The sequence below is a fragment of the Procambarus clarkii genome, chromosome 15, assembly GCF_040958095.1.
Source record: "Procambarus clarkii isolate CNS0578487 chromosome 15, FALCON_Pclarkii_2.0, whole genome shotgun sequence".
Lineage (NCBI taxonomy): Eukaryota > Metazoa > Arthropoda > Malacostraca > Decapoda > Cambaridae > Procambarus > Procambarus clarkii.
In genome coordinates, this window is record NC_091164.1 from 7,181,503 (window position 1) to 7,199,942 (window position 18,440).

General features: G+C 42.5%; 3 protein-coding genes across 3 annotated transcripts; 1 reads left to right on the forward strand and 2 right to left on the reverse strand.

The window, feature by feature from the left end:
* Positions 1–12,138: 12,138 nt before the first annotated feature.
* On the reverse strand, positions 12,139–12,567 carry LOC138364862 (uncharacterized). The gene has a single exon (XM_069324844.1). The coding sequence runs from the start codon at positions 12,565–12,567 to the stop codon at positions 12,139–12,141; it is 429 nt and encodes a 142-aa protein (XP_069180945.1).
* A 62-nt stretch (positions 12,568–12,629) lies between these two features.
* On the reverse strand, positions 12,630–13,487 carry LOC138364863 (uncharacterized). The gene has a single exon (XM_069324845.1). The coding sequence runs from the start codon at positions 13,485–13,487 to the stop codon at positions 12,630–12,632; it is 858 nt and encodes a 285-aa protein (XP_069180946.1).
* A 566-nt stretch (positions 13,488–14,053) lies between these two features.
* On the forward strand, positions 14,054–14,710 carry LOC123759153 (putative protein FAM47C). Its single transcript, XM_045744026.2, has one exon. It carries the CDS (start codon positions 14,054–14,056, stop codon positions 14,708–14,710), a length of 657 nt encoding a protein of 218 aa, XP_045599982.2.
* Positions 14,711–18,440: the final 3,730 nt, after the last annotated feature.

Sequence of the window (18,440 nt, forward strand, 5' to 3'; positions counted from 1 at the left end):
GATCTTAAGACATTAAATTCCTTCCATCTTTTCTTCCCGCCATAAAAACTTCGCACAATGCAAGGATTTTATCCCAGCTTGTGTCTCGTTACTTATGTTTACTCCGGAGCCCTCACACACGACACTATACTCCCCAGCTGCAGGGAAGGCAAGGGAATTTTCAGAGGAAAGTGCCAACCATTAGACTATATAGCACTTTGAAGGGGTCAGGATAAGAATTTAGGATGGGACGGGGAGGAAGGAATGGTGCCCAACCACTTGGACGGTCGGGGATTGAACGCCGACCGTAATCTATGCTAATTTCAAGAGGCAGAATAGCCAAGGAGTTTGTCTTAAGAGACCGTGGAGACACCTGGGGAAATCTGAGATAACCACTAAATGCCCAAAGAAAGGTGACAATAGAATGGAAACATTCATAAAACCATTAGAATGACTTTTGATGACTGGATGCAAAGTATAGAACGCCTGAAAAAATAAGGCTTAGTAAGACTAGCAAGTCACAGTAAGACTGGCAAAATATATGATACAAAAAAATGCTTAGGTATGACATGTATGACCAAATAATACTGCACAACACTTGAGAGGACTGGAGCAGTATAAGATAATAATGACAATCACTAACAGTAATAGGAAACCCCCCCATTAAGGATACTGGGAAAAGCCAAGGACAGATTGAACAAGCATAAATTCGACCGAAAGTTAACGTACAAGACACAAGGACGGATGTGAGCCGGAAGATCAGAGGGAATACCAGCAAGTATTAAGAAAATATTGAACAGTTTTAATTTATGTGTAGAGAAGTTTATATGTGATTTAAAAAAAATGAGATAAATAGAATGTTTTATAAAGCCTTATTAAGCCATATAAAACCTTATAAAGCCTTATAAACCTGATGTACTAAAGCCTTATCAAGCATTTTTCCGGTGTCTTTAACCAGCTTGAAAACGTTTGACAACATCTATATACATTTAAAATACACACATACATTACAAAACACACACACACATTTAGGAAAGACTTGCTGTTAGGACATGAAGTAAATGAGATGTATATCAAGTTTTGTGAAATATATGATAGGCACAAAAAAATTTCTTTCAAAGAAGAGATGCAGAACTAGGAAACAGGATTGGTTCGACAGAAATTGCACGAGGGCCAGAGACCAAAAGACACAAAAATGGAATCAATAGAGGAAGAGGCCAAACCCCCAAACATACCAGCGATACAAAGATGCCAGAAACAACTACACGGCAGTGAGGAGAGAAGCAGAAAGAAATTTTGAAAAGGAATTGCAGACAAATGTAAAACTGAACCAGGTCTATTCTATAAATGCATAAACATTAAATTGTAGGTAAAGGGTAATATTCAGAGGTTGAAAATGGGAAACAGATTCACACAAAATGACAAATAAATGTGTGAAACATTAAACGAAAAGTTCCAAAGTGTGTTTGAACAAAATGAAATCTTCAGGGAACCAGACACAATATGAATTCCAGAGAACACTATAGAGCATATAGAGGTGTCTAGAGACGAAGTGGAAAAAGTGCTCAAGGAGCTAAGTAAGAACAAAGCAGTTGGTCCAGATGGAGTTTCACCATGGGTTCTAAGAGAATGAGCAACTGAGCTCAGCATTCCACTTCAACTAATTTTTCAGTTATCCCTGTGTACAGCAGATGTGGTTGATGTGTTGTAGTTCCAATCTACAAAAGTGGAAGCAGGGAAGACCCCCTCAATTATAGACCTGTATCATTGACAAGTGTAATTGTCAACATATTGGAAAAAATAATTAAAACTAAATGGGTAGAACACCTAGAGAAAAAGATATAATATCAGACAGACAGTATGGTTTTCGATATGGAAGATCCTGTGTAATAAATTTACTCAGTTTCTATGATCGAGCAACAGAGATTTTACAGGAAAGAGATGGTTGGGTTGACTGCATCTACCGGGACCTAAAAAAAAGATTTTGGAAGAGTTCCACATAAGAGGTTGTTCTGGAAAGTGGAACATATTGGAGGGGTGACAGGTATGTTTCTAACATGTATGAAAAATTTCCTAACTGATAGAAAAATGAGGGCAGTGATCAGAGGCAATGTATCGGATTGGAGGAATATCACACGTGGAGTACCACAGGGTTCAGTTCTTGCACCAGTGATGTTCATTGTCTACATAAACGATCTACCAGATGGAATACAGAATTATATGAACATGTTTGCTGATAATGCTAAGATAATAGGGAAGATAAGAAACCTAGATGATTGTCATGCCCTTCAAGAAGACCTGGACAAAATAAGTATATGGAGCACAACTTGGCAAATCGAATTTAACGTTAATAAATGCCATGTTATGGAATGTGGAATAGGAGAACATAGTCCCCACACAACCTATATATTATGTGAGAAATCTTTAAAGAATTCAGACAAAGAAAGAGATCTTGGGGTGGTTCTAGATAGAAAACTGTCACCAGTAGACCACATTAAAAATATTGTGCGAGGAGCCTATGCTACACTTTCTAACTTCAGAATTGCTTTTAAATATATGGATGGAGAAATACTAAAGAAATTGTTCACGACTTTTGTTAGGCCAAAGCTAGAATATGCAGCCGTTTTATGGTACCCATATCTTAAGAAGCACATCAATAAAGTGGAAAAGGGTGCAAAGACATACCGCTAAGTGGCTCCCAGAACTGAAGGATAAGAGCTACGAGGAGAGGCTAGAGATATTAAATATGCAAAAACTAGATGATAGAAGAAAAAGAGACGATATGATCACTACGTACAAAATAGTAACATTAATTGATAAAATTGATAGGGAAGATTTCTTGAGACCTGGAACTTCAAGAACAAGAGGTCATAGATTTAAACTAACGAAACAAAGCTGCCGGAGAACTATAAGAAAATTCACTTTTGTAAACAGAGTGGTAGACGGTTGGAACAAGTTAGGTGAGAAGGTGGTGGAGGCCAAGACCGTCAGTAATTTCAAAGCGTTACATGACAAAGAGTGCTAGGGAGACGGGACACCACGAGCGTAGCTCTCATCCTGTAACTACACTTAGATAATTACACTTAGGTAATTACACACATACACACAACATGGAAAGGGAAATCATGCCTAACAAACCTTTGGGAATTCTATGATAAAATAATAAGGGTAAGGTAGGATAGAGAAGGATGGGCAGACTGCATATTTCTGTATTGCCAAAAAGCCTTTGATACAGTACCGCACATGAGACTACTATTCAAACTTGTGAGGCAGGCAGGAGTAAGCGGAATGGCCCTAACACTGGGAAAAGAACTGCCTAACTGGAAGGAGCCAGAGAGTAACGTTATGGGGCGAGAAGTCAGACTGGCGAACTGTAACGAGTGGAATACCTTAAGGATCGGTGCAATTCTATTTCTAATATACGTAAATGATATGTTTAAAGGAGTAGAATCCTACATTTCGATGTTTGCGGATGACGCAAAATTAATGAGAAGAGCTGTGACAGATGAGGATTGTAGGATCCTTCAAGAGGACTTGAACAGGTTGCAGAGATGGTAAGAGAAATGGCTAATGGAATTCAACTCGAGCAAATTGAAAGTTATGGAAATGTGATTAGGTGATAGAAGACCAAAGGGACAGTACACAATGAAGGGGGAGCAGCCTATCTGTGACGATTCGAGAAAGAGATCTGGGAGTGGACGTAACACCTAATCTATCTCCTGAGGCACATATTAATAGGATAACGACAGCAGCGTACTCTACACTGGCAAAAGTTAGAACATCATTCAGAAACCTAAGTAAGGAGGCTTTTAGGGCGCTTTACACTGCCTACGTGAGACCAGTCTCAGAGTATGCCGCCCCATCATGGAGTCCCCATCTGAAGAAACACAAAGAAACTAGCAAAGGTTCAGAAGTTTGTGCGACGACGCTTGTCCCAGAGTTACGATGGATGGGATATGACAAGCGCCTGAAGGTACTGAACCTTACGACACTAGAAACAAAGAACGAAGAGGGGGGATATGATAGGAACGTGTAAAATACTCAAGGAAATTGCCAGAGTGGATATAGATGAAAAGTTCACACGTAATATTAACAGAACGAGAGGACATGTGTGGAAGCTGGAAACTCAGATGAGTCACAGAGATGTTAGGAAGTTTTCTTTTAGCGTGAGAGTAGTGGGAAAATGGAATGCACTTAAGGAGCAGGTTGTGGAAGCAAATTCTATTCATAATTTTAAAACCAGGTATGATAGGGAAATAGGACCGGAGTCATTGCTGTAAACAATCGATGGTTCGAAAAGCGGGATCCAAGAGTCAATGCTCGATCCTGCAGACTGCAAATTGGTGAGTACACACACACACGCGCGCGCGCACACACACACACACACACAGTTTTGCCTGGTTGTGTGCAGGGACCAGAAAGCAAGAGGTCTGCATTCCGGGAGGGAAACTATGAGGAGACAAGAAAATTCATTACTGATATAGCTTGGGAAACAGAGCTCAGAGGAAAGACAGTTCAAGACATGATGGACTACATCACACAGACGTGTAAGGAGGCAGCAGACAAGTTCGTCCCAGTCCAAAAGGAAAAAAATTAAATGCAGATGAGAAACCCGTGGTTTAATCAGAGATGTAAGCAAGCAAAGCAACTAAGTAAAAGGACGTGGAGAAAACCATAGAAACAACAGAACACTAGAGAGCAGAGAAAGATACCAGAGGGCCGGGAATGAATGCGTCAGGGTGAGAAGAGAGGCAGAGAGGCAATATGAAAATGACATCGCGAGCAAGGCAAAGACTTAACCTAAACTGCTGCATTGCCACATCAGGAGGAAAACAACAGTGAAGGAACAGGTAATGAAACTGAGGATAGGGGCAGAAAGATTCACTACAAACGACAAGGAAGTGTGCGAGGAACTCAGTTAGAAATTCCAGGAGGTCTTCACTTCAGAGCAAGAAGAAGTCCCAAAGATGAGAGAGAGAATATCAAACCTGGCACCACTAGAAGAGTTTGTGATTACCAGTTGGGAGGTGAGGAAGCATCTGCTAGATTTGGATGTAACAAAGACTATAGGCCCGGATGGAATCTCACCATGGATTCTAAAGGAAGGACGTAGCAGAAGCTCTGAGCCTGCCACTCTCCATGGTGTACAACAAGTCACTGGTAGCAGGTGAATTGCCAAAAATTTGGAAGACGGCAATGTAGTCCCGATAAACAAGACTGGTGATAGGCAGAAGGCACTAAACTACATGCCAGTGTCCATGGAACTTGCATTCCATGCAAGATGATAGAGAAGATTGTGCGAAAAAAACTAGTAGAACATCAGGAGCGAAAGAACTTCGTAACACAATATCAGCATGGGTTCAGAAATGGCAAATCATGCCTAACAGGCTTAATAGAGTTCTATGACCAGGCAACAAAAATTAGGCAAGAGAGAGAGGGATGGGCAGACCACATAAGAGACTAGCGCACAAACTGGAGATGATGCAGGCAGGAGTGAAAGGGAAAGTATTCCAAAGGATAAAGGGAGTACTGTGAGTACTGTAACTGTGAGGGGGGGAAGACATCAGAGTGGCGAGATGTCACCAGCGGAGTCCCACAGGGCTGGACCCATCCTCTTTCTAATATATATAAACGATCTTCCAGAGGGTATAGACTCATTCCTCTCAATGTTTGATGATGCAAAAATTATGTGAAGAATCAAGACAGAAGAAAACAGACAGAGACTACAGGACGACCAGGACAAACTGGAGGAATGGTCTAGAAAATGGCTACTAAAATTCAACCCAGGAAAGTGTAAAGTAATGAAATTAGGCAAAGGGAGCAGAAGGCTGAACACAAAGTACCATCTGGGAGGTGAAATCCTGCAAGAGTCAAATAAAGAGAAAGATCTGGGGGTTGATACCACACCGAACCTGTTCCCAGAAGCCTACCTCAAAAGGATATCATCTGCGGCATATGCTAGACTGGCCAACATAAGAACTGCCTTTAGAAACTTGTGTAAGGAATCGTTCAGGACCCTGTATACCACTTATATAAGACCAATCCTGGAGTATGCAGCTCCAGCCTGGAGTCCATACCTAGTTAAACATACGACAAAGTTAGAAAAGTTTCAGAGGTATATCACCTGAATATTCCCAGAACTGGGAGGTATGAGCTACGAGGAAAGGATAAGGGAGCTGAACCTCACGTCCCCTAGAAAACAGAAGAGTAAGGGAAGACATGATAACCACCTACAAAATTCTAAGGAGAATTAACAGGGTGGATAAAGACAAACTCTTTAGCACAGGTGGTACGCGAACAAGGGGACACAGGTGGAAACTAAGTACCCAAATGAGCCACAGAGACGTTAGAAAGAATTATTTCAGTGTCAGAGTAGTTAATAAATGGAATGCACTAGTGCAATGATGTGGTGGAGGCTGACTCCATACACAGTTTCAAATGTAGATTTGATAGATCCCAGTAGGCTCAAGAATCTGTACACCAGTTGATTGACAGTGGAGAGGCGGAACCAAAGAGCCAGAGCTCAACCCCCCCCCCCTGCAAGCACAACTAGGTGAGTACAACGAGGTGAGTAAATACACACACACTCACACACATGCACATTAAAAGCACACAAAGACGTGACCCAACAATAAACTAGTCATAATAGAGACAGGCTCCCACAACACATCGTAAGTGTGGCTATAAATGAGGACCGGAACGGTTCCACCATCCCTGTAGCAGTAAAGGTCTGTTCCACCATCCCTGTAGCAGTAAAGGTCTGTTCCACCATCCGTGTAGCAGTAAAGGTCTCAGCAGAGGCACCCAAGAACCACGTCATGCAAGGTTCTTGGGTGAAGTAATATTTCATATAGACATGAAATATTTACAATGGAGACTGCGATTTGCAATGAAACGTCTGAACACAACTAAAAAATCTACCAAATTTGCTTCTCGGTAGTCAAAAATCCGTCTGAAATTCCTTTCTGGGGCATGTTCGAATTTAATTTATCTTGCATTTGAGTGAAGAGAGAATGACATGCCTTTTAGATAATCTCTTAGACGTGTTCACCGACAGACAAAAATGAATGCAAGTTGTGTATTTGTATATCTGACATTCAGTCAGATATTCATTAGTCATGATAATATCTCTCGATCCTGACCGCATCTATCAACTCTGCCATCTGTTGCACATTTCCCGTTTGCAATTCACTGCAAAAGAAACACCAATATGTTTCAGAGGACACCAGACCCATCGAGGGGTCCCAGTAACGCTATGGAGTAGAGAGGGAGAGACTGCTTGACCACTTGGCCGGCCCATGTCTCGTCGTCCCAGGACGTGGGACGGTATGTCCCTTCTGACTCTTGTGGTTGGACGCCATCAATCCTTATGACGTACTGCAGCGCCTCGATGCCCCAGCCAGTGAACAGCATATGACAATAATCCACATCTTGGGGCTCTTAATGTAGCCAACGAACTCAAGAGGTTGAGGCTACTATATACAGGTACCCTTAATGACTCTTATACACCTAGTGTGGCACTCTGCTTTGGCTCTACGTTGGCAGTGGGGCTGTGGGCTCAGTAAACACTCTGGTGCCGTTCCTATCATTCAGTGTCGACACACACTATCGAGTAACCTACTGACTGTCAATAATTATACTCAGTCTCCATCCACACACGTACTCGCCACGGTGTGAGCTGTTTGGATAGTGTTTGATTATGTTACAATATTTGACAAGTAGTAAATAGGAGTAGAAAGAGGTGTTCCGGAAACAACGCTTCATAAACTCATATATAGTGAACATAGTAACTGGCATTTGTTATAATTTTATAGCCTCTCTCAACTCATATAATGAAATACCCGACGAGCGACTGCTCTGATAGGCTACTCAGGAATGGTTGAAAACAGAAATCAGTTTGCTTAATTCACTCATTAGAGCGACACAAACTACTAGAAAGTCGAGCAAAACTTTAAGAAATCATTCATAAGGTTGATCAGACCACACACTAGAAGGTGAAGAGACGACGACGTTTTGAGAATGGTCCAGGACGGACCGAAACGTCGTCGTCCCTTCACCTTCTAGTGTGTGGTCTGGTCAACATACTTTAGCCACGTTATTGTGACTCATCGCCTGCATATTAATAAGGTTGATCACGTAATTCCGGTACGTACTTCAGTAATAATGGGAGAAATAACCCTGGAAACACAAACCGAAACTGTCTCTATTTTCCGCTTGTTACAACTTGTAATAAAGTTGTTACATCTTGGCTTAACGTGTTTATGACGTATTAGAACGTTGTTACAACTCGCTATAATGGTTGTTATAACTGGTTAGGAGGTGTTAAAACTTGTTCGAACGTTGCACCAACGTCGTAGTTTCGGTGTGTGTTTGGCGGGTAGTCACAGTAAACACGCCGCACACAGCCACCTTCTACCATCACTAGGCTTTACCACACGAGAATAGTTCACTCTAAACCACCAGACACCTCTGGTGCACACACACTCAAGTCTGCTCAATATATATCTATATAAATTCAATGGGAAATGTTCGTTTGGGCATAGCCGCTAATCTCCGAAAGTTCTTCACCGATTGCTTTGAAATTTTCACACAACGTTCCATTCGCATCCGAACAGGTTTTTATATACATACTATATAGCTGTCACGTCTGTGACTGTAAAAAAAAAAAAAACATGTTTTTTTAGAAAAATTGTGTTTTTCATTTGTTTTTTCATGAGGAGAAATCTTCGCAACCTCTTTACCGATTATTTTGAAATGTTGACACAACGTTGCATTCGAATAGGCGCGTCTTTTTAAATATCTACTATATACATGCCTCACCTGTGACAGGAAAAAAACATGCTCTTTTGACAAAGAGCGCCATCTGTTGGACGTAAGAGCAACACACGCTGTAATTTCCGAAAGCTCTTTACCGATTGTTTTGAAATTTTGACACAACGTTGCATTCGAATAGGCGCGTCTTTTTATATACCTACTATATACATGCCACCCCTGTGACAGGTAAAAACATGCGTTTTTGAAAAACAGCGCCATCTGTTGCACCTAATAGCAACATGCACGCTATAGTAAAAATGTCACAAATTCCATTTCAAGGTTTCCGATTGCATTGATAAATTTTATTTTCATAGATTTCGATTTATTTTATTTCTTATTGAATTATTTTGTGTGACATTGTGTTGGAATTGAGCTGTGTTGTTTACCATACCTCTTGGGGACTGTAAGCTCCAAAAAACCCAGTATATAGGCAAGACAACAACATCTCTTTCTAGGCGTTTAACGATGCATAAGCAACAGGGCTCCATTAAGGAACATATAATCTCTTCCCACAACCAAACCATCGCCAGAGAAATCCTAGTAAACAACACAGAAATCATCGATAGATACAGCGATAGCAGGCGGCTTGACGTTTGCGAGGCACTACACATTAAAAAGTCAACACCAGCAATCAGCAGCCAATTAATGCACAACTATATTCTACCCACCTCAAGACTCCGCTCCAATATAGAAGCATCAAGAAATATGAACCAATAGGCTTTCTACAATCACTTCCATTCAATACCCATTGTTTCGTGTTATGTCTTGTGTTGATGAATTTAATACCCTATTAAATACCACCTCACCCCATCCACCTCACTCAAATGTAGATATAAACAAACCGGAGATGTGTAAGTTCTATTCAGTTGTGTATGTGTAAACTAAAGTCTTTGAAAATGTAATAAGTTTTACGAAACGCGCTCAAGGGTCGCGTCAGACTAGAAATAAAAATGAATTTTGGAGAATTGATTTTTGAATTACCACCAACAGTGAAAAGAAATGTACGAAAGATCGAGAAAATTCGTGTTAGAATTATTAATCTTACTTTTTCGGTCATATTTAATAATATATGTCTACAGGAAAGACTGCTACCAAAATATACTAATATATATATATATATATATATATATATATATATATATATATATATATATATATATATATATATATATATATATATATATATATATATATATATATATATGTATATTTGTATATATATATATATATATATATATACTAATATATATATATATATATATATATCATAAACAATACATAACTGAGTATAATCATAATCCCTACCTTGTATCAAACATCAATGCAAATTCAAGGGGGGGGTAAGGGAAAGGTCAAATTAACTAACATTTAAACATCCAACTCAATCCTATTGTCCCTACTTACACGTCTCACTAGGCTTACAAAAACTTGTTAAGTGTCGAATCTACTTTTACAAGTTCCAGCGTAAGCAGGTGTCATTTGCACGAGCTCCTACTTCCTCTTGGTACTGTCGTCTTCGCCCCAGTACCTGAGTACTGGGCCAATATGTCACGGCTGCTGCAGGGCACCAGGAAATAAGGAGGACATCTGGATCTTTCTTGCGTCCTTGTAAGACATCAGGCAGCCTTAAAGTTCAAGTCCTGCTGGAGAGTGAGGTACGTACCTACCTGAGACTAGGAAGAGGCGTGTTGCAACCACTCCATCCATCAACCCTGACACTATCTATCATCCCTGACCACACATTTACCATCCCTGAGCACCATCCACGAACCTTGACACCATATCCACCAACACTGACACCATCCACCAACACTGACACCATCCACCAACACTGACACCATCCACCAACACTGACACCATATCCACCAACACTGACACCATCCACCAACACTGACACCATCCACCAACACTGACACCATCCACCAACACTGACACCATCCACCAACACTGACACCATCCACCAACACTGACACCATCCACCAACACTGACACCATATCCACCAACACTGACACCATCCACCAACACTGACACCATATCCACCAACACTGACACCATATCCACCAACACTGACACCATCCACCAACACTGACACCATCCACCAACACTGACTCCATCCACCAACACTGACACCATCCACCAACCCTGACACCATCCACCAGCACTGACACCATCCACCAGCACTGACACCACCAACCCTGACACCATCGACCAACACTGACACCATCCACCAACACTGACACCATCCACCAACACTGACGCGATCCACCAACCCTTACACCATCCACCAACCCTTACACCATCCACCAGCACTGACACCATATCCACCAACACTGACACCATCCACCAACACTGACACCATCCACCAACACTGACACCATCCACCAACACTGACACCATCCACCAACACTGACACCATCCACCAACACTGACACCATCCACCAATCCTGACACCATCCACCAACACTGACACCATCCACCAACACTGACACCATCCACCAACACTGACACCATCCACCAACACTGACACCATCCACCAACCCTGACACCATCCACCAACACTGACACCATCCACCAACACTGACACCATCCACCAACCCTGACACCATCCATCAACCCTGACACCATCCACCAACACTGTCACCATCCACCAACACAATCCACCAACACCATCCACCAACACTGACACCATCCACCAACACCATCCACCAACACTGACACCATCCACCAACACCATCCACCAACACTGACACTATCCACCAACACTGACACCATCCACCAACACTGACACCATCCACCAACACCATCCACCAACACTGTCACAATCCACCAACACCATCCACCAACACTGACACCATCCACCAACACTGACACCATCCACCAACACTGTCTCCATCCACCAACACAATCCACCAACACCATCCACCAACACTGACACCATCCATCAACACTGACACCATCCATCAACACTGACACCATCCACCAACCCTGCCATTCACATCATCTGTGTTTCCAACTTCCTCTTGTTAGTTACAGAGGGAATTATTCTAACTGATCTCTCGGTGAAACCAATCGCTCTGTCACTATTTTTCCCGCGTGTTCTATTTATGGAAGGTATGACGGGTCATTGACTTCAGCCTTGAATGTCTTCCATGAGAGATCAATCCACCTTTTTTGGCCTTTTTTCCAAATTTCTCTAAAAGCATCATTTTGGTTACATGTTCCAGCTCTCTCCACAACGAGAGGATGATGCATTGAGGGTGAAATAATTTTGTTATCTATCGTGGGTCGTGCTCAGATGAATATAGATGAACTATGATGAAGGGAAACACTCATCCATTAAATAATTAGGAAATCTGTGGATGGTACATTGGATTGGAAGCGTTACTAATGCTGTAGGTACTGTCTTTCACAGCGTTACTAATGCTGTAGGTACTGTCTTTCACAGCGTTACTAATGCTGTAGGTACTGTCTTTCATAGTTTTACTAATGCTGTAGGTACTGTCTTTCACAGCGTTACTAATGCTGTAGGTACTGTCTTTCACAGCGTTACTAATGCTGTAGATACAGTGTTTCACAGCGTTACTAATGTTGTAGGTACTGTCTTTCACAGCGTTACTAATGCTGTAGGTACTGTCTTTCACAGCGTTACTAATGCTGTAGATACAGTGTTTCACAGCGTTACTAATGTTGTAGGTACTGTCTTTCACAGCGTTACTAATGCTGTAGGTACTGTCTTTCACAGCGTTACTAATGCTGTAGGTACTGTGTTTCATAGCGTTACTAATGCTGTAGGTACTGTGTTTCACAACGTTACTAATGCTGTAGGTACTGTCTTTCACAGCGTTTCTAATGCTGTAGGTACTGTCTTAGCGTTACTAATGCTGTAGGTACTGTCTTTCATAGTTTTACTAATGCTGTAGGTACTGTCTTTCATAGCTTTACTAATGCTGTAGGTACTGACTTTCATAGCGTTACTAATGCTGTAGGTACAGTGTTTCATAGCGTTACTAATGCTGTAGGTACTGTCTTTCACAGCGTTACTAATGCTGTAGGTACTGTCTTTCATAGCGTTACTAATGTTGTAGGTACTGTCTTTCACAGCGTTACTAATGCTGTAGGTACTGTCTTTCACAGCGTTACTAATGCTGTAGGTACTGTCTTTCATAGCGTTACTAATGCTGTAGATACAGTGTTTCACAGCGTTACTAATGCTGTAGGTACTGTCTTTCTTAGCGTTACTAATGCTGTAGGTACTGTCTTTCATAGCGTTACTAATGCTGTAGGTACTGTCTTTCATAGCATGACTAATGCTGTAGGTACAGTGTTTCACAGCGTTACTAATGCTGTAGGTACTGTCTTTCTTAGCGTTACTAATGCTGTAGGTACTGTCTTTCACAGCGTTACTAATGCTGTAGGTACTGTCTTTCATAGCGTTACTAATGCTGTAGGTACTGTCTTTCACAGCGTTACTAATGCTGTAGGTACTGTCTTTCATAGCGTTACTAATGCTGTAGGTACTGTCTTTCACAGCGTTACTAATGCTGTAGGTACTGTCTTTCATAGCATTACTAATGCTGTAGGTACTGTCTTTCATAGCATTACTAATGCTGTAGGTACTGTCTTTCACAGCGCTACTAATGCTGTAGGTACTGTCTTTCACAGCGTTACTAATGCTGTAGGTACTGTCTTTCATAGCGTTACTAATGCTGTAGGTACTGTCTTTCATAGCATTACTAATGCTGTAGATACAGTGTTTCACAGCGTTACTAATGCTGTAGGTACAGAGTTTCATCAAACGCGGCTTCGTGTGCAGGTTGTAGTGTCTTGTGTAGGAATTCTAAGACACCCACGTTTGTGTTAGCGTAGGTTTTTCATGTGTGATTCTGGCTCTTGTGTGTTAGCCAAGTGTTTGATGTCAGGGGTTTTTGTGTATTTCAGATGTTATTTGCTTATCTTGTTGATTATAGAGTAATTTGTTGTAGTTGTTTGCTTGAGTATTCCTTCCACTCCTGCGAAATTTTCACACTGCAAAGACCTGAGCGGTTTTTGGTTTTAGTTTTTTAATTTTTTAATTTTTAATGTTTTTAATTTTTTGTTTTTTTTTTGTTTTTTAATGTAATGTTGTTTTTAATGTTACGTGAGTACCACAATTCATATATATATATATATATATATTGCACTAATCTGGGTTGATGTTCCATACTTTTCCTTATGACGGTCTTAAAGCTTGTGTAGCTGCTCCTGGAGCCTCCAGCGACCATGCTCCTCATGGTCCTCCTGGAGCCTCCAGCGACCATGCTCTTCATGGTCCTCCTGGAGCCTCCAGCGACCATGCTCTTCATGGTCCTCCTGGAGCCTCCAGCGACCATGCTCCTCATGGTCCTCCTTGAGCCTCCAGCGACCATGCTCCTCATGGTCCTCCTGGAGCCTCCAGCGACCATGCTCCTCGTGGTCCTCCTGGAGCCTCCAGCGACCATGCTCTTCATGGTCCTCCTGGAGCCTCCAGCGACCATGCTCTTCATGGTCCTCCTGGAGCCTCCAGCGACCATGCTCCTCGTGGTCCTCCTGGAGCCTCCAGCGACCATGCTCCTCGTGGTCCTCCTGGAGCCTCCAGCGACCATGCTCCTCATGGTCCTCCTGGAGCCTCCAGCGACCATGCTCCTCGTGGTCCTCCTGGAGCCTCCAGCGACCATGCTCCTCGTGGTCCTCCTGGAGCCTCCAGCGACCATGCTCCTCATGGTCCTCCTGGAGCCTCCAGCGACCATGCTCTTCATGGTCCTACTGGAGCCTCCAGCGACCATGCTCCTCATGGTCCTCCTGGAGCCTCCAGCGACCATGCTCCTCATGGTCCTGGTGGCCAACTTTCCGTTATCAGTGAATAATTACATAAAACTGATTTATCAGCTTTATTACTAATACACATATACCTGGATTAGACTTGATTGGTCAGGTGTTACTTAAGATTCCATTTCTTGATTAGACTTGATTCTTCTGGAATTACTAAAGATTTCTTCGTTTCCGCTTTTTACAATCACTGTTATTCAGCCTTGGCTCTCCTGTCCATTTGGAGTGATCGGTAGAATGAAGGTCTGCCCGCTACTTGAGGGGGTCGGGGTGAGTGTGGTCGAAGTGATTGGGCACTGTGTCTTAGTTCCTTGTCCTCATATCTCGGCTCCTTCTCCTCATATCCCTTACCCAAGTGCTGCACAGTCACATACTGACTTGGTGTTTAGTCCTCATAAGTACGTTACCTCAGGCCTTGGTCTTGAGACAATGCAGGAGCCACTTGTGTGGGAGCAAGTTTAATTAATTTATCAGCGTAAAGCGCCAAGCCATTACGACTATATAGCACTGGGAAGAGGGTCAGGATAAGGATTTGGGATGGGACGGAGGGAAAGGAATGGCGCCCAACCACTTGGACAGTCGGGGATTGGACGCCAACCTGCATGAAGCGAGAGCGTCGCTCTACCGTCCTGTCCATGGTGTTAGACAAGAAGGAAGTTGAAGTATTTCCTGATAATCTTGTGTTATGTTGTGTCCCATTCTTCATTTTCTTATCTCGTGTGTTATCCACTGTTTGTGCTTTGTTGTAGTTCATCGTGTTTTGTGTTATCCCTTGAGGCAATAATCTGATGTACACAAAATCATAGCAGCTGACATAGTGAATAACGAGGACCGTCTGAACTGTTTAATATCCCTGGGTCCACCGGTGGGTTAGGTTCGGGTAACTGTACACATCAGTGTAGTGAGGTAAGTAACTCTCCAGACGACGGGATCAGTTATCTCTACGAATTTGTATTGTTTGTTAGGAACACTTGCCTGCACTTGCGAGATAGAGAGATTGTGTGAGAAAGTGAGAGCGTGTGAGAGAGAGACAGAGAGAGAGAGAGAGAGAGAGAGAGAGAGAGAGAGAGAGAGAGAGAGAGAGAGAGAGAGAGAGAGAGAGAGAGAGAGAGAGAGAGAGAGAGAGAGAGAACAAGAGGGAGAGACGAGGAGTGATGTGTGTGTGTGCGTTTTCACCTAGAAGTGCTTGCGGGGGTTGAGCTCTGCCTCTTTCGGCCCGCCTCTCATCAGTCAATGAACCTTTTGTGTGTGTGTGTGTGTGTGTTTACTTAAGTGTAGTTACAAGATGGCAGTTACACTCATGGTGTCCCGTCTTCCAAGTACTCTTTGTCGTATAAAACTTTGAAGCTATTAATGGTTTTAGCCTCCACCACCTTCTACAACTCTTTTTGCAAAAGACAACTTTTTAATACTTTGTTCAACATCTTTGAGTACTCACCTATTTGTCCCTACAGGATCGAACATTGACTCCTGAAGGCAGTTCCCCTTCATTTTGTAGTGTCCCTTTGGTCTCCTGTCACCTAATCCCATTTCCATAACTTTACATTTGCTGGAGTTGAACTCCAGTAGTCATTTTTCTGACCATCTCTGCAACCTGTTCAAGTCCTCTTGGAGCATCCTACATTCCTCATCTGTCACAACTCTTCTCATTAATTTTGCGAACAACGACATTTAGGAACTCATGTGCGGTACTGTATCAAAGGCTTTTAAAACAGCCTTTGTGTGTGTGTGTGTGTGTGTTTGTGTGTGTGTGTGTGTACTCACCTATTTGTGCTTGCTTGGGTTGAGCTCTGGCTCTTTGGTCCCGCCTCTCAACTGCCAATCACTGGTGTACAGGTTCCTGAGCCTATTGGGCTCTAAAATATCTACACTTGAAACTGTGTATGGAGTCAGCCTCCACCACATCACTTCCTAATGCATTCCATTTGTCAACCACTCTGACACTAAAAATATTTTTTCTAATATCTCTGTGGCTCATTTGGGCACTCAGTTTCCACCTGTGTCCCCTAGTGCGTGTGCCCCTTGTGTTAAATAGCCTATCTTTATCTACCTTTCAGTGTGTATGTGTGTGTGTGTGTGTGTGTGTGTGTGTGTGTGTGTGTGTGTGTGTGTGTGTGTGTGTGTGTGTGTGTGTGTGTGTGTGTGTGTGTGTGTGTGTGTGTGTGTGTGTGCGTGTGTATTCACCTAGTTCACCTAGTTGTGCTTGCGGGGGTTGAGCTCTGCTCTTTCGGCCCGCCTCTCAACTGTCAATCAACTGTTACTAACTATTAATTTTTTTCTCACACACACACACACCCACACCCAGGAAGCAGCCCGTGACAGATAACTAACTACCAGGTACCCATTTACTGCTAGGTAGCAGGGGCATCAGGGTGAAACAAACTCTGCCCATCTTTTCTCGCCGTCGCCAGGAATCAAACCCCGGGCCACAGGATCACTTGTCCAGCGTGCTATCCACACAGCCACCGACGCCTGCGTGCGTGTGCGCGTGCGCGTATACTTTTATGTGTCTATATGCGTTTTATGTGACTATTTTACCTTCCAGAAATTCATTATAATTTAATTTAATTGGTTACCATCCACGAAACAGCAACCAACGAAGCAAAAAAAAAATACATTAAAAATCAGACAATGCAAAAATGTTTCGAAATTTTTAAATAACTTACACCCAAACGATACTGATAAAGAATTTCTACAAATATTACACCCAAAACCCGCAACGACCTGCTGGTCTAAGCTTTGTCGGAAATGAAAATGCTTGTACGCCTCACCTGTCAAGCTCTCTGGAGTGCCTCCATGCTGCCTCATGCGTGAGAGCTGCATGAGGCCGCTGCAAAGCAGCTTATGTGGCCCAAAAACCCGCATGTCCCCCCCCCCTCATTCAGTCCAGAGGTCATGGGGGGCCGCTACCAGGTATTCACGAAGGAGCTGAAATCCAGTCTTAACCTGCAAGAAAAGCTGGAATCGCAGTCTTTTTTCCCGAGTAGTGAAGCAGGAAGCTGTTTGTACTCAAATAGGAAGAAATAGTACCAATATTTTTACCAGAAAGAATTATATTTTTACCAGAAAGAATTATATTTTTACCAGAAAGAATTATATTTTTACCAGAAAGAATTATATTTTTACCAGAAAGAATTATATTTTCCTCTATTCCACCAACAAGGATTCAAATCTTCCTACGGAACAGAAATTTAGATTTAGATTAATTTGTCTTGACTTCCCATAATGTCCTTTTTTTTTTAGAATTTTCCTTTTGAGTTCTGAAGACCTACCATGTATTTTATTTATCATTTTATGTTTATTTGTATTTGCCTCCGCTTCTCTCTCTCCTTGTTGACAGCTCAACATTCTCTCGGTAGACGCCTGGACTCGCAGATGTGATCACTTAACAGGAAGAAATCTATTAAAAGACGGCCAGACGCCTTCCAAGAAGTTAAACTTACCAGTATCTTCTCTAAACTTACTTAAAGGCTGCAGTTGCAGACTGCATCAGCTGGTTGTAAACACAGGAGTAACTGGTCGTAATATTTACGAGGTGCTGCGGCTCATGTACCCTAACACTTAATGAACATTAACATTGTGTAGTTCACTGTGTGTGTGTGTGTGTGTGTGTGTGTGTGTGTGTGTGTGTGTGTGTGTGTGTGTGTGTGTGTGTGTGTGTGTGTGTGTGTGTGTGTGTGTGTGTGTGTGTTTGTGTGTGTGTGTGTGTGTGTGTGTGTGTGTGTGTGTGTGTGTGTGTGTGTGTGTGTGTGTGTGTGTGTGTGTGTACTCACCTAGTTGTACTCACCTAGTTGTGTTTGCG

Coding starts and splice junctions, on each gene's coding strand:
- LOC138364862 (XM_069324844.1), bottom strand. CDS start 12,567: ATGAAACACAGTACCTACAGCATTAGTAACGCTGTGAAAGACAGTACC.
- LOC138364863 (XM_069324845.1), bottom strand. CDS start 13,487: ATGAAAGACAGTACCTACAGCATTAGTAACGCTGTGAAAGACAGTACC.
- LOC123759153 (XM_045744026.2), top strand. CDS start 14,054: ATGCTCCTCATGGTCCTCCTGGAGCCTCCAGCGACCATGCTCTTCATG.